At 39.8% G+C, this 17,900-nt stretch overlaps 1 protein-coding gene across 1 annotated transcript in view; it reads left to right on the plus strand.

Annotated features, from left to right (window-relative positions):
* The first annotated feature begins 964 nt into the window (after positions 1 to 964).
* The window catches only part of LOC119657659 (Kv channel-interacting protein 4), a 443,826-nt gene continuing 426,890 nt past the window's right edge, over positions 965 to 17,900 (plus strand). The window contains exon 1 of the mRNA XM_038064686.1: positions 965 to 1,139. Coding sequence (XP_037920614.1) covers positions 1,127 to 1,139 — 13 coding nt within the window. The 5' untranslated portion in view covers positions 965 to 1,126. The remainder of the gene's footprint in view (positions 1,140 to 17,900) is intronic.

Here is a 17,900-nt window from a genome sequence, read left to right on the forward strand (position 1 = left end):
AAATGGTTCAAAATGATTTGGTTTTAGTCACACAATTCCACTTTACTGGTCCGAAATTCAAGGAGCCTCTTGACTCAATTCAGTGTACACTTCGCGTCGGCCCAAGATCGAATTGCTTCAAAAAGGCTCGCTTGTCAAACGGCGGGTTCAACACACCTTCGCGTGATCAAACCACTTTAGGAACCGCAGCTATTTTAGCGCCCTCATAAATTTCCGGCCTTTCCAAAAGAATTATCGCAGAGCAAAGGCAATTTTTTATCATCGGCGCGCGATTAATATATTTGAATTAATGATTAAAAAAATTGCGGTGATGTCAAAATATAAATTAATTTTCTAAAATCCCTCACGTGTTGGTTGACACGTCCTTAGTGTTTGTTTATGTGAAATTCAGAAGTGCTTGAAATATCGCAGTGGTAATAGTATTCATCGAGTTCGCGCCACCCCCAATTTTTTTTTTAAATATTATTCGGCGGATCACGCTTATGAACGTGGCGGGGTGCCTCTTGTTATTCGGCAAATCCATATTTATCTTTTTGAAGTTTATTGGAAAATTTGTTTGAGAAAATTCTTGAAAATATTATAAGGTACGTACAAACATCATTTATGTTTACGATATACATATGTACATACATTGAGTCAGTCAAACGGAGATCGGCGTTGATTGCTGGGCAAGGGGCTTTGGATCACCTGCAAGGCGCAAAAATAGAAGTTTATTTGCATTAACGATTTCCGAAATTCTAGTCATAATAAAGATAGAATTGCGAGATACATTCGTGCTTGTCTGTTACTTTTTTACACTTAATATAAACAATATAAAATGTTTTATAAAAAGATCCGGAAAATTCAGAGAATTCAAGGCGAGTCGCTGGAAAATCGCTAGGCAGGAAAACACCAATCGAACGGTATTTCAGTCTAGGTAAATCGCGGCTTTACGCCACGTACGGTTTCGGGTGTGTAAGTTCACGTTAAGTGCAGCTCAATTTGACGATAGATAACTAAAGTAGCTCAACAAATAATTCAGCAGTTGCGAGCGCATATCCGAGATATATTTATGTGTGTTAGCGTATCCTTCACCCACAAGTATCATCGCTAATTTCTCTGTTTATAATAAAAATTGACGAAAAAAATGTCGGAAACAAGTGAGTTATTATGGAAAATTCTTCGTGTTTACCCCATTCTCAACCCATTCAACAAAAAAAATATTTTCTAAAAATATTGGTTGGATAAGCATCAGGTGGTGTTTTGTACAAACTTGTCAATATGGAGTTGTCTTAATCACTTCCGTCCTTCTCCGTGGTGGATGGGAAGGGTTCGGGACCGCTTTGCTAACTTACTCAATGTCTGGCACCATTTCAGCCACCCTTGTAGGCAGATTGTTTGTTTATTCAACTCAAGTTTAATTGCTAATAAAAATCCTATTTTTCCTGCATCATCTGAATCTCTGTTTCGTGTTATTTGATCGCATCAATTTGGCACGTCTTATTTATTGGTTCTGAATGCGTTCAATTAATCTTGTTGGTTTTCACCTGCTTTGAGCCGCCTAGAACAAACAGTTTAATTTAACGACTTGTAATCAGTTTCATTTGCACTCCAATGCAATTTGCTGCGTCCATGCATAAACAACTAACAGCGGAAGTGTTATTCCGGGCAAGATGTTTACCTTTGCAAATAGATTCTTCGGACATGGGTGGAGATGTTTTTCCTGCTCCAAATATGTGGAGGTTACGATACAAAGTAATTACCCTGATGGGTTGGTACTGATCCTACATTAGTTGTGGAATTTTGGAACGTTTCCCTGTGGAAAATCTTTTTTGCAATTTACGATCTTCGAGTCTACAGCAGAAAGTACGATTACAATATTTTAACACTTGGAAATCAATTTCTCCGTCTTTCCATATTTCAGGCTTTTTTATATATGGTATATGGTAAAAGGTAAGCTTACAAAAGTCTAAAAGCATGTTTATTTCAGTTGCTTTTATAGTATCGGTAGGAAACCAAACCGTTCACAATTTCGTGCATCAAATATCAAAACTGAGGCCTGGTTTGGAAAGTAATAATCGAGGCCATCAAATAAATGTGATGTCCCATTTAGTTAATAAATTAATTTTAATGTATTATTAAAAATCACTCTATTTTGACAAACTTCATCGAATAAAAAAAAAAAATTCTATGAGAGAAGTTCTTCACTCCGCGAAATGACAACTTAAATTTCTTTTATAATTTTTTAAAAATTTTCTCAACTGTCAAATGAGTCGACGAGGCCTATTTCACATGATTACTCTATGTGAACAAATTCCGCTCTTTCTAATCGGCCCCGTGGCAGGGTGCACTCTTTCTCCGTGGGTACGGTATCGCTCTACCACATCCACATGCTCCTATTCAGTGAAAAAAAAGTCACACCCCCTTTCGGATGTGCGGGGAGATCCTTTTAAACTATACATAGAATGATGTTATTTACCGCATTCAAGGGAATTCACAGTTGCCGCTCTCCCAAACCATCAAATCTAGAATGAAGCTATAGTCCGCGTTCTAATGTACGTCACAAAAACTGGCTGTAAATAGTAACAGTTAAGAAATAATACATAAACTATATGCTCGAATCATCTTCAAGGAGCGGAAGAAGGGAGAACCGGAGACAATGGCGCCCATATATAGGCTCTGGTGGCTGCCAACAACCGTGCGCCGATTTCATCGTCGTAGCTGTTATCGGTTGTGATTTTCCATCCTAGATAGGAGAAATTGTCAACGGTCTCAAAGTTTTATTCCCCCATCTTTATTCTTTCCGTTTGACCAGTGCGGTTTGATGTTTTCGATTGGTTGGCTTTGGTCCCTTAGTCCAGTTTAAACGAATCTGTGGACAATCAGTAAAACAGCTAAGATCTTTCATATTAAACAATGCATAACAATCCTACGTACTTATATAGAATTTATTAGAAGGAACCATGTCGAGACAGTTTTGTACCTATGATCAAACTGCAGTCATCCTAGTATACCAGGTTAATGACAAAATGAAAAGTATCATACCTTTTTGCGTACGTACCCCCTATAACAATCCCCGAGGAGAGTTGAGAGATGAGATATGAAGAATGCATGAATTACAGAGTCCATTTGTGAGAATAAAAAATGTGTGGGAAGTGCGCAACTGATTTAAACAGGACTGCATGGAAGAGGCTACTAAAAACTCTATTCATGCTCCAGAACATAGATATATGCTATCGAGATTGTGGCAACCTCAGATTTATGACAGTGTCCACTTATTTCTTGTGCACCTGCGTGATGCGCATCAAGGTATCCGTATTGACGGCAAAACGAAGACTAACATCAAAGTATCCGCCAGACTAAATCTTTCCGAAACAAAGAAATCCTTAATTGCAATTGGATCATGCATGTAACTGACCGTAATTACCTCCCCATCGAGGTTCTTGGGGAGGAGGTGCTCTTATCGCGATTCATAATTCCTTTTCAAGTAAACATATTACAATCAACTGTAGCATATTTTTGAACATACCTTCCCGTAGACATCATTATATCGGTGTCTTTTGTGTGTCTCCTGTTCTGACGACGCTACTTATAGTGATGTACGTAGCTCTGCTTCCGCTAAGAAGACACAATGATTGTCCTTAAAGATTCCAATCGTTCAAAGATCAGGTTTATTGTCCACGAAATGATAATCGCCTTCTCCCAGTGAACCTCCTAGACGCAATCGATTTCAACTTCATTAGTACATTTTACACCAAAAATTTGCATCAGTTTATTCCCTCTTCTAACCAGAATAGCAAATGGTTTGATCTAATTTTTACTAATTTCTATGACAAAGTAGTTCAATTATTGACTCCGAGAATCTTTTCTCTAATACAGCTCATCAGCTTGCCCTTACCGTTGACCTTTCATCTCCGAACCTTTGTTTTACTCAAACATACAATAATTACTATAATTAATTGTATTTGATTTTTTAAATGCTGAATATGGAAGCATTAAACATTATCTAGATGCTATAAATTGGACAACCTCTATTTCAACTATAGATCCTGATGAATCCATATCAGCAGGACTTTGGCTAGACAATCAAGTGGAGCATTAAAGAAACTAAAAAATAAACCCTATAATATGACTATTCAAATTAATCTCAACAATGGTGAGGATTGAAAAAATAAATATGACAATTAGCCAAAGAATTTGCAATAACATCACTCAGCTCTCCCGATCAGCGACTTTAAAAACTGCTTTGAGTCTGTCTTTGTGAAACGAAAACCTACTGGTTTCCCTGCATCGATATTCGAAGGGACCACTGAAAATTTGCCATTTATTGGCTGACCTTTTTGAAAAACGCATATTGACCGACATAACGACCCCTTCTCTATTGCCCCCTCCCCCTTTTTAAAAGAACTAGCACTCACTCAGGAGGATATCGTTTAGAGTATTCAGGAGTTAAAGAGTAATAAAGGACCCGGGACTGATTTAAGGTTGTTGCATATGAGATGGCCGATTTAGCAATCAAGTGAAGTAGTTGCGATTGGGCTGTATCAAACCACCACCAGAAGACGCTGTGGGTGTCGGGTAATTAAGTACAAATACTCCTACATTTAATCAAGGAGTCATTTCGGTTTTGACCATTGTTGTGATAACAGTGAATAACAAGTCAGGAAACCGGAAGCTTGACGCTTGAGGTATAAAAAGTTTTGTGTTTCCCTATGTGAGGAGCATAACGTAGTTCTTCATTGGCTTATAGCATTGACCCGAGATATTGAAATCGTTCAGTTCTGGGCAGGTTACTGCCATTGCCAGAATTAAGCGATTTAAATATCTCGAAGGGCAGGTTACCGACATTGCCAAAACTCAGCGATTTAAATATCTCGAGGGGCAGGTTACTGCCATTGCCAGAAATCAGCGATTTAAATATCTCGAGTCAATGCTATCTGCCAATGGAGACCTGCGTAATGAAATTATTTCACACATTAATGCAACCTGGATGAAGTGGCATTCCCCAACTGGTGTTCTTTGTGATCGACGTATCAGCGCACGTCCCAAATCTAAAATTTACTGCAATATCGTCCGTCTGCCGCTCTCTATAGTTCTGAGTATTGACCGACTATAAAGGTCAATGAACGGCGTCTTGCGGTAATGGGAACGAAGATTTTGCATTGCACTGGTGGCGTGACACGTTTTAATTACGTCTGAAATGAGAATATCCGCGATCGAACGGGTTTGCACCGATCGTGTAAAAACTGCAAGAGAGGCGTTTTCGATAGTGTGGTCACGTAATTCACACTAACGAGAATTCAACAACCAGTATTGGTCAGAACATCGAAAGCAATGGTATGCAACCAAAAAGCTGGCCAAAACAATGGTGGCTTGATATGCTGGATGGGGATTTAAAGGTCTCAAGATTACATCCTGATGAGGCATTTGATAAAATAAAATGACGAAACCGATCACCACAGGCCGACCCCGCTTGTGAACTGATGGCTGAACAAAAAGAAAAAGATGTGAGGAGCGACAGCTCCGTGTAAAATAGCTACAAATTCCATTGCCCTCTATTTTCTAGAAAGCGATTTAAATAAATCATTTGATGGAAAGCCCTGTGTTGATAATGGTCAACCTCATACGCCTCACACCCTGAGTTTAATATTATTAGCAAATGCCAACAATTTAACCAACATCAAATATAAACAAGTCGGGAAACCGGAAGCTGGACGCTTCAGGTACGAAAGGTTTTGTGTATTCTTCTTCTTTCGGGTGATATTGACATTGATAGTCTTCAATTTTCAAAGAAGCAACAATTCCGACGTATTATAAATTTGTTAGTATCAAACTTGGTATGATCATGCTCTACATTATAGCCTACATCACTGCAGAATTTTGTGCCGCTAGGAAGAAGGGGGTTTCCAGCCAATTACAAAAAATTATAGTAATATACTATCAACGCTCTTTGAACAGATATCGGTATGAAAGGTATTTCGGAGCCAAGGCACCATATAGTGGCAGCCTCCTGATTTTTTTCAGATTTTTTCGGTTGGGTAGTTTCTGAGAATGGCCCCCTTAAAGTAATGATCACTTTCAACTCCCCGCACTCCCCACGTTTCCAAGAAATGTCAAAACTAAGACCGGCTTCGAAAAGCACTAATCGAGACCTTTAATTTGATACCCCACATGACTATATTTGATGAAAAAAATTTTTACACCCCCCTTTTGCATGTATGGGGACCCCCCCTTAAACTCAACGTAAGAGGATGTAACTCACTGTATGTGCGAGCGTTCACAGTTCCCACCTTTCTACCAAATTTAGTGTCAATCGCTATAACCGTCTCCGAGAAAAATGCGTGTGACGGACAGACAGACAGACAGACAGACGGACAGACAGACAGACGGTAAACCGATTTGTTTACACAAAACCTTTGTGTTTACACAAAACCTTAAAAAGGGCTAGGGAGAATTAGATTCTTCTTGAATGGAATTTTAATATTTCACTCGAATTTCAATTAATCTCGTTAATTATGATGTTAATTAGCACGAAATTGATAAGTTTGAACTTCTATAACTTTGATACTAATAGTTGGATTTTCATGGAACTTGGCATGTGTATGCACGAGACTGTCCTCTATGCCGGTGCTCCTAGGATGAGCTTAAGGGGAGTATTTTAGTCAATTTCTAAAAGTTGATAATATACTATTAGTAAATTTATTTGAGCAGATACCGGAATGGGACATCTCTCGAAGATTAGATTTCACATAAGTGTTTTACACAAAATCTTAAAAAGGGCTGCACATAAATACATTCTTCACAAATGCGACTTTAATATTCCACGCGAATGTCAATTATTCCTGGTAATTATGACGTCAGGATCTGATTTGCATAGCTTTGGAAGCAGTAAACTCGCGCGAAATTGCTAAGTTTGAACTGCTATAACTTTGGCGTTAGCTGCCAGATTTCCACGAAATTTAGCACGTATATAGGAAATATTGTCCTCTATGCTAGTACATTCGGAAGTCCTAGGATGAATTTAAGGGGGTTTCCCAGTATATTTCTAAAAAGTAGTAATATACTATTAGTAAGTTTATTTGAGCAGATATCGGAATGGGACATATTTTGAGGCCTAGATTTCATCTAGGCGCACCACCCTGATTTTTTTTCGGATTTTTAGGTTGGGTAGTTTCCGAAAATGAGTTCTGTCTCACTTCAAGTGCGTACATTTTGACTCCCTACTCACACACTTTGCAATTTATGCCAAAACTAATGTCAGTTTCGGAAAGTACAAATCGGGACCTTCTGATACCCTACACAACTATATCCGGTGAAAAAAGTTATTGAATCCTCCCTGCATCGATTTTAATAAGGTTTTGTTTTACACAAAACCTTAAAAAGGAAAAACGGATGGAAAAGAGCCAAGAACGTATACTTTTTCTGTATGAGTTCAAACTCGGTCATAAAGCAGCGGAGGCGACCAGGAACATTAACAATGCATTTGGAGCTGATACGATAAGCGAATGAACCACACGGCGGTGGTTCGAAAAAATCCGTTCAAGCGACGCACACTTTCAAAGTGCGTCATGTAAACATCAAGGATCATCGATTGACAACAACGAGCTGCGTTTGCTAGTCGATTCTGACACACGTCAGTCTGTGAGAGACATTGCAGAGAAATTGGGCGTACACTATTCGACAGTTTTGCGGCACTTGCAACAACTTGGAAAGGTGAAAAAGCTCGACAAATGGGTTCCGCATACCCTTACGGAGCAAAACATGGCGCTTCGAATGGAAATTTGGAGTTCTTTACTCTCCCGCAACAGAAGCGATCCCTTTTGCACAGAATAGTGACATGTGATGAAAAGTGGGTATTATTCGACAATCGTAGCCGATCAATACAGTGGCTAGATGCTGATGAACCACCGAAGCATATGCCGAAACCGAGCCTCCATCCGAAGAAGGTAATGGTGACTGTTTGGTGGTCTACAGCTGGAGTTATCCACTATTCTTTTTTGCACCTGGGGAAACGATAAATGCAAAGAAATACTGTGCCCAACTCGAGGAAATGCACCAAAAGCTGAGTATTCAACGGCCGACAATGCACGACCTCATGAATCCAGAACAACAGTTCAAAAGTTGAACGAATTACAGTATGAGACAATGCCTTATTCACCGTATTCACCGGACCTTTCGCCAACCGACTACCACTTTTTTAAGCCTTTGGATCATTTTTTGGCGAAAAAACAATTGAGGAATGAAGAGGTCATCAAAATTGCCTTCGACGGATTTATCAAGTCCTGGAAATTAGACTTCTACGAAACTGGCATACATGCTCTTGTATCTCGCTGGGTGTTTTGAATCGACTGACACCAATTTTGATTAATTAAATAAATTTTTGTAAGCTTTACAGCCGTTTCAAATCTTAGTACCGAATCGGCCATTTCATGTGCAACAACCTAATAGCTACAAAAAGCCAAAGAAGAAAAACTAAAACGTCTCCATGAACCCCGCCATTCACATAAGTTCACTTCATATGATGATGACGTCCTGCACGTCTTTGGATGCAATAAATTTGCCTGAAATGCGAAATTTCGACCTTTTATAATTTTGTTAATAATAGTTTAATCGAGTTCAAACTTTCCAGAATTGTGTCCTATATTATCGCCTATGCTGATGTACTTCTGGGATGAACTTAGGGGGGTTTCCCGACAAATTTCTGAAACATGGTAATATACTATTATTAACTATGTGCATATGTCATATGGTTGCATCATTGTGACTTTTTTCAGACTTTTCGGTTGGATAGGTTCTGAGAAGGAGATCTGTTTCACTATTTGGGTCACACATTTTGAGCCTTATCTCCCCTATGTTTCACCTAATATCAGAAATATGATCAGTTTCGAAAATTACTAATCGAGCCCCTTTCTTTGATACGCCGCGGGTGTAACAGACAGACAGACGGAGAGACACACATTGAATCGATTTTAATAAGGTTTTGTTTCATCCAAAACCTTAAAAAGAGGTAACCAGCCTCTCTTAAACTCAATGTAGAACGATTTTATTTACCGTTTCCAAGGAGGTTCACAGTTGCCACTTACCCAAACCCCCTTATTTCGTGTCAATAGTTGCAGCCATTCCTGAGCAAAGTGTATGTGCCAGACAGATAGTAAACCGATTTTAATAAGGTTTTGTTTTAAAACCTTAAATGCAAACATTCAATTTTTCCAATCATTGTCAATGTAAGTAAGGAGACACATAATGTCAACGAAGAGGGAATGAAGAGATGCAAGTAAACTATTACGGAATGCCTAACGAAACTATAGTTCACGTTCTAAAAGGACGTTACAAGAACTGGCTGTAAATAGTAACAGTTTAGAAATAATACATAAACTACCTGCTCAAATCATCTTCAGAGCCTCCCACCTAAAGAGCGGAAAGAGAGAACCGGAGACTTGACGGATCTGTCATCAGTCAAGGGGGCACCCCTACCAAAAAACGCTTTTAGCGGAAAGCAGAAGAACGGTTGACGCAAAAGGGCAAAGCTTCTCCTGAATGATAATATGTACACTGCTGTACCACCAAATGTAACAATTGTCTGAGAAACCGATCGCAATATGACATTCACTTTGGCAGTACATTGAGAGGAAAAACTGCTACCACAGCCCATATTGAACTGTTTATCAAATATAAGACTACGCTTATGCCAAACTATCTTTCATCAAGGCTGGTAAAGATGTAAGAATCCTCTAAAACTTTCTTCATACAAAAGTCCTTGGTCCGGATTAAAAGAATCTGTGGTACTTAATCAGTAAAGCAGCTAAGATCGTTCATATTAAACAATCCATAAGATGAAGCCTTCCTTCTTATATAGAATTTATTATAACAAACAATGCCAAAATTGTTCGTACCTATGATCAAACTACAGTCATCCTTGAATACCAGGTTAATGACAAGATGAAAACTATCATATCTTTTTGCATATCTACCCCCGATAACAATCCCAGAGGAGAAAAGGTGTCAACTAATCTTGGGGCAACGATACTGATTTAAACAGGACTGCATGGAAGAGGTTACTAAAAACTCTATTCATGATTCAGAACACAGACAGCTGCTATTGAGATTGTGGCAACCACAGATTTACGAAAGTGTCCACTTATGTCTTGTGCACCTGTGTGATGCGCATCAAAGTATCCGTATTGACGGCAACACGAAGAATAACATCAAAGTATTAATCCACCAGAATAAATCTTTTCAAAACAAAGAAATCCTTAACTGCAATTGGATTATGCATGTAACTGACCGCAATTACCTCCACATCGAGGTTCTTGGGGAGGAGGTGTTCTTATCGCGATTCATAATTTCTTTTCAAGTAAACATATTACAATCAACTGTAGCATATTTTTGAACATACCTTCCCGTAGACATCATTATATCGGTGCCTTTTGTGTACCTCCTGTTCTGACGACGCTACTTATAGTGATGTACGTAGCTCTGCTTCCGCCAGGAAGACACAATGATTGTCCTTGAAGATTTCAATCGTTCAAACATCAGGTTTATTGTCCACGAAATGATAATCGCCTTCTGCCAGTGAACCTCCTAGACGCAATCGATTTCAACCTCATTTGTACATTTTAGGCCAAAAATTTGCATCAGTTTATTCCCACTTCTAACCAGAATAGCAAATGGTTTGATCTAATCTTTATTAATTTCTATGACAAAGTGGTTCAATTATTGACGCCGAGAATCGTTTCTCTAATACAGCTCATCAGCTTGCCCTTACCGTTGACCTTTCATCTCCGGACCTTTGCTTCACTCAAACATACAACAATTATTATAATTAATTGTATTTGATTTTTTAAATGCTGAATATGGAAGCATTAAACATTATCTAGATGCTATAAATTGGACAACCTCTATTTCAACTATAGATTCTGATGAATCCGTATCAGCAGAACTTTGGCTAGACAATCAAGTGGAGCAGTAAAGAAACTAAAAAATAAACCCTATAATACGGCTATTCAAATTAATCTCAACAATGGTGAGGATTGAAAAAATAAATATGACAATTAGCTAAAGAATTTTCAATAACATCACTCCGCTCTCCCTGTCAGCAGCTTTAAAAACTTCTTTGGCTCTGTCTTTGTGACACGAAAATCTACTGGTTTCCCTGCATCGATATTCGAAGGGACCACTGAAAATTTGCCATTTATTGGCTGACCTTTTTGAAAAACGCATATTGGCCGACATAACAGCCCTTTCTCCACCCCTTTTTTAACGAATTAGCACTCACTCAGGAGGATATCGTTTAGAGTATTCAGGAGTTAAACGGTAATAAAGGACCCGGTTGCCGATTTGGCAATCAAGTGAAGTTTGTTGCGATTTTGTTGTATCAAACCATCACCGCTGTTGGTGTCAGGTAATGAAGTATAACCATCGTTGTGATAACAGTGAATAAAAAGGAAAGAGGGATGGAAAAGAGCCAAGAACGCATACTTTTTCTGTATGAGTTCAAACTCGGTCATAAAGCAGCGGAGGCGACCAGAAACATTGACAGCACATTTGGAGCTAATACGGTAAGCGAACGAACCACACGGCGATAGTTCGAAAAGATCCGGTCAGGCGACGTAAACCTTCAAAGCAGTAGACATCCAAAATCGTCGATTGACAAAGACGAGCTGCGTTTGCTAGTCGAATCCGACGCACGTCAGTCTGTGATAGACATTGCAGAGAAACTGGGCGTACACTATTCGACAGTTCGCGGCACTTACGATAACTTGGAAAGGTGAAAAAGCTCGACAATTGGGTTCCGCATCCCCTTACGGAGTAAAACATGGCGCTTCGAATGGAAATCTGTAGTTCTTTAGTCTCCCGCAACAGAAGCGACCCCTTCTTGTACAATCGTCGCCGATCAACACAATGACTAGATGTTGATGAGCCATCGAAGCATATGCCGAAACCGAGCCTCCATCCGAAGAAGGTAATGGTGACTGGTGGTCTATAGCTGGAGTTATCCACTATTCTTTTTTGATGAAACGATAAATACACAGAAATACTGTGCCCAGCTCGAGGAAATGCACCCAAAATTGAGTATTCAACGGACGAGATTAACAGCGATAGTGTGATACTTCTTTACGACAATCCACGACCTCACGTATCCAGAACAACGGTTAAAAATTGGTGCATTGCAGTATGAGACTCTGCCTCATCCACCATATTCACCGGACCTTTTGCCAACCGGCTACCACCTTTTTAAGCATTTGGATCATTTTATGGCGGAAAAGCAATTTAGGAATGAAGAGGCCATCAAAACTGCCATCGACGAGTTTATCAATACCCGAAAATTGGACTTCTACGAAACTGGCATATATGCTCTTGTATCTCGCTGGGAAAAGCGTTTTGAATCGACTGGCACTTATTTTGATTAATTAAATAAATTTTTGTAAGCTTTACAGTCGTTTCAAATGTTAGTACCAAATCGGCCATTTCATGTGCAGCAATCTGATATAGTACTTCCGTACCTTTTGAAGAAATGCGTTGGCCAACTGCTGACTCCAACGTGTATGAGTTTTAACAATTCACTTTCATGAGGTGTGTTTGGAAATGCTCGCACCTCACAGCTATCTATAAAAGCGGCGAAATGCGATTTGTCGGCAACTATCGAGGCATCGCAATCTTATCAGCGTACCCAAACTTTTTTAGAAATTAGGTTGTGAAAAATTTACGCCCATCGTCGATCCTCTTCTCAACGACGAACAGAAAGGACAGATGGACTAGCATAAATATCATAATCCTTTTTTTCTGACATTCTCCTTCGTGAATGCCATGGCCACCGCTCTCAAGATCTGAGCTGGCTGGACTCTGCCTTACTCTCATAAAAGCATGGTCGTAGGAGTTTGTAGCATCAAAGCGCTAATTGGGTTCCTCGGAGCGCTACTAGTTACGAATTACCTATCTGATATCCTCTGTGAAATGGGAAAGGAATCTCAAGTTAACGTAATTTATGCAGACTTTACTATGGCTTCCGACCGATTGACCATCACATCACATTAATTAGCAAATTATACCACTTTAATATATTGGTTCAGTCCATAATTGTCTTAGGTCCTATCTTCTTGATCGAAATTAATTTGTTAAATATCATACCCATACCTTTTTCATGCTGACGACTTGAAACTGTACCATACCAACAAGACACACTCCAACGCAGCCTTTCTTCAGTTAAGCTTCAATCCTTTGAGCTGCGATTAATGGAAATAATCGATATCTTAATGCGAAAGGTGCCAGGTGATGAGCTTCTTCGGCAAAGATACAATAAATAAAAATTGTTACTACTTTAACAATACCCAATTGAGTAGAGTTGACCACATCAAGGATCTCAGCATAGCTTTGGACAACGAATTGCGTTTTATCCTACAGTATAACATTAAGGGACGCGCAAACGAAATTTTGGTCACGAAGACCGAGTGTCATAGTGCGGGCTATAATTAAATATGCTTGCGAGCCTGGAGCCCAGCTCATGTGCGTTATCGTGACAGATTTGAGTGCTAGATTTGCATAACCTTCTACTGTATGAATACCGACTAGGTCTATTAGATTTAGTCATTGTTTTTAGAAGGACGTTACTACCCGTTCTAATTTTAATGAAGACAAAGTTACATTCAATGATCAACTGAGCCGCATTAAACATACAATTCTGCTCCAGAAATGTCAACACTTCGGGTGTTGACATATGGTTATAATGAGTCCATTAATAGATACTATCGAGCCTTCAATTCACTGCCTATTAGAAAAAACGAGAAAGATAATATTATAATATTGTAACATTGAAGGGTGAAGTTAGACCAACAGCAGTAGTGGTAGTGAACGTGAACTGTCTTTGGCAGCCATTTCTCGGTTTGCATTTGTCAAACAGATGGGTGCGTGCTGGGGAGCTCTTTACTGAGACGGAAGTAGGTCGAGAGGATAGGGAGCTATGAGCCACTGTCTAGGCGTATCGAAAAAATTTGGCGGCTCGCTGGTTATTATTATATTGTCAGCTATAGGTACTGCGCCCAAATCCCTCACGCCTTCCTTTGGTATTCAGGGACACTCACATAGTCCGGTTCAAACCATGCAGAACTACATCATTCTGCATGCATGTTCAATGTTACGGGGAGTTCTCGACGATCGACCACCACCACCACTTCTTTATATTTATTAATGTTTTGCTGAAAATGAAACCTTGTTAAAATTGGTAGACTACCTATCTGTCTGCTTGTTTGTCACATTTACGTTTCTTAGAAACGACTATCCCAATTCACACAAAATTTGATGGGAAGGTGTGAATTGTGAACCCCCGTGCCTATTGAACCCTGCCCTTGAAAGGGGGTTCCATTTTGTTTTTAGGGGGGTAGGGGGTAGGAGTGGTGGAGTCTGAAAGGGAACAATTAACTACTAACTACTAGGTAGGCCCCAACTGTTATGGTAGTATTTGCAGAGATCTGCCTATTGCATAAGTGGTCTGCTTAAGTAAGTCTTGAGCAACTCTGCAATTATTGAAGTTTATTTGAATGAAACTCATTTTTTCACTGTAGTCAACGCCTTCCCGAATTCCTCTATTGGCAATATGCATTTCCTCTCTACACCTTTGACATCGATCGAACCAAGCAATGCCGCTAGTCCAAACATCGGGCATTTGAAGCACCTCTTTAATGGAACCTACTCTCGCTAACGACAAATAACCCATTCAATTCGAACCTTTCTGGCCGACAATAATGTCTGCGCTGCCTTCATTGGTAGTCGTATTGAGCCCGTTTGAATATTACCGTAGGACTTTCTTAAGCTCACGATGGGTTCTTTGGATCTTGCTGACATTTCAACTCAGATCTTTTAGGTCGAGGTCAGACTTCATCTTTCTTATCTCTGCGTACGACAATTTGCCATTAGTGGAGATAATAATTGCCGCTGAGCGAATTCGCAATTTCGCATTCTTCTTCGTGTTTTTATTAACGACTTTCGTCCCTCCACAATTTTCGTTCCCCTTCGGTTTCCCTTTGATTGCTCATGCTTGCTCTTCGGGCACAGGTTTGTACCTTCCGTGTTTTTAATTCCGCTTTTCGGAACTGTTGGTGTATTTTTTTCCTCTTAGCAGCCTGCTGATTCCCTGGAAGATCACCGTCTTTTCCCTACCCTCTTCTCTGGCAGGTCGCTAAGACTATGGTTCAGAATGACAGGTTTCGATTCCTACTTCCTACTCCTCCTGGGACCTATTATAGAGGACCCGTGTGGCTCTCCCATGTTCTTAATAGCTTGGTGTACTTTGTGCTTGACCGTCGTGAACTCGGGCAGCTCAACGATTTTTGATCCAAGTTGCTTTAAAGGTAGTTAGTCGGATTATGGCTCTGTTCTCTCCGCTCCTTTCAAACGCCCCTTATCCTGCAGCATTTAACGTGCTACCCTGCGTTTTATTTTTCGCGGCTTTGGCATTGGTGGCGATTGGGTACTTAACGAGCTTCTCCCGAATGGGTCAAATTCTTGGTCTCCTCCTGTGGAGGTCCCTCTTCAGGAAATGCGGTAGGTGTTGACCACGCTTTAGTCGGGCATCGATCTGTTTTCAACCCATCATTTTTGCCTCTATTATTGGTGTTCTTGGTAAGGTCCTACTTTGCTTGAACACCTCCTTCTCCAACTGTAAACTACTTGTAGCATTAAATGCCACGGTGGCCAAATTTTTGACCATCGAGATATTGCTTGTTCACTTTCAAAGGCCCACGCCACTGTTTCGTGTAAAATAAAACCTTATTACAATCGGTTCATTGTCTGTCTGTCTGTCACACTTCAAACTTTAACACCGATTGACTTGATATTTGGTACGAAGATGGTAACTATGAACGCCCACGCATGCAGTTAGCTACACCGTTCTAAGTGAAATTCAAGGGAGTCGACATACATGCAAAAGGGGGGTTTAACATTTTTTCCACCAAATATAGTCATGTGTAGTGAAAGGCATCGATTAGCATCTGATGCATATGAGAAAAGGGCGGGGGCTGAAAATTGATCATTTCTGTCTATTAAATTTGGTGAAAAATAGCCCTATTACTAACAAAGTTATAATAGGTCAAAATTGTCGCTCCAGTTCAAACTCTAAAACTGAATGTCAATATCGCGTGAAAGTGAATATTCGCATATACATTACGTGCTAGGTACTAATGGGACAAATGTCCACTTAAATATTTTTATATAAAAAATAGTCAAAACCTTTCATACCTGATGAATCCGGCTTCTGGTTTTCCGATTGTTTTTCTGCGTCGAATGTAGCAGGACATGACTTCATCAGGGCACAGACCGTTGTTTCCCTCCTTGCCTATTTCTCTCGTGAATTCCATGGCGATGGTGCGATGCATGGTATTTACGTTAGTGCCTCTGGCTCGGGTGAATACTGTTGTCAGTCAGTGCAGTCCTTTTAGTACCAAAGGCACCAAATTCAGTACCCTTTGAAATTTAGCAGAGCAAGTAGCCTATAGAAATGTACCTCTTGCTCAAACTTGGATTCTAATGTCGGATCCACATGTTAGCCAAACCTCCACAAGCAATCCAAAATTCAAATGTGTAGATAAAGGGTGCGGTTTAGTTTGTGTAGATTTACGAGCACTTGCCTCTGATCTGTGCGAAATGTTGGTTTTGGGACAAATCATAAGGAATTTTTTTAACTGCTCCGAAAACCCGAACGCACTCGTAATGGTGTGGATGGCGACGTTTAATCCCCGAAATAGAAACAAAAGTTTGTGGAGGTTTGGAGTTTGCGTCAAAAGTTTCACTAAATTCCTTAATTAATTCTTCGATCGAAATGATCAGCTCAATTTTTGTTTCCGCTGAGCCTTTTACAAGGAGTCTCTTACTCTTGCGAAAGAGGCTGGAGTTCTCGCTATTAGCGCGCTTTGATGGCATAATCAATTCCTGTTTGCGTCAGATAGCTGGGTGGCGGCACAGATTTAGGGATGATTATTCAAACGGTGTCAATTTCCTTTATAAGAGCCGGAGCTCAAGTAAATCCTTATTCGGAGGCAAGAGAAACGGTGTGGCTAGCCTTTGTGGAACAGAAAGGAGAAACTTTATTGATACAGAAGTTTCATGATATTAATTTGTTTCAGATCCTGGTTTCAGGAGAATCGTTTCTATCTGTACAAGAATTGGTGTGAAACGAATTCAATGGTTACTTTGGTTATGCGGAGTGCTAGGATAAAGTAAACAACTCTTTTTACTCTCGGCCCCTGCGAAGCTATACAATGATTCTGTCATGTAAATTTAAAAATCAAACATTTTAGCAATTCACAAACAATTCAGGAATTTACTTATAACCTTGATCGATAAAGTGAAAAACTTTGAAGGAGAATAAACAAATTCATACGTAGCAATTGTGTATAGAAATTTACAATGCCAAACGTTGACGTTATATTCCGTAGGAAATCGACAGAAATACGTGTGCTTACATGGGCGGCTGGCAGTCGGATTAGTGTCGATGAAGCGATACAATTTTACTTTTTGTTGTAGTTTTACCTAAACTTCCCTCTAGCGAGCCTTTTTATGTGCACATATATTTATTTGATATGATTTTGATTACATCGGACGCGGCGTCAGCGTCCAGACTAGAAACTCAGATTTGGTACCCTTGGCGCGAATTGCGTATGGTGCTCCGATAGACCGTCTACTAGTTTGCACAATTAAAGAAGCCTATCGAATTCATTTTCTCCAACATTATATCCACATTATATCAAAAGATAGATAGGGTGAATTGAAAAGGAACGCGGGATGGTTTTTGGGACTCCGGGAGCAAAACCAACTTCCACGTCTTCCGTGGGATGGGGAACACTCATTGTACTATATTCCATGCTTTGTTTAGCAGCCAATTTGAGAGCTTGATTTGGAAGCCTATCCAATCCGGAGTTTTGTTATTCCCA

Source organism: Hermetia illucens, chromosome 5, assembly GCF_905115235.1.
Source record: "Hermetia illucens chromosome 5, iHerIll2.2.curated.20191125, whole genome shotgun sequence".
NCBI classification, from domain to species: domain Eukaryota; kingdom Metazoa; phylum Arthropoda; class Insecta; order Diptera; family Stratiomyidae; genus Hermetia; species Hermetia illucens.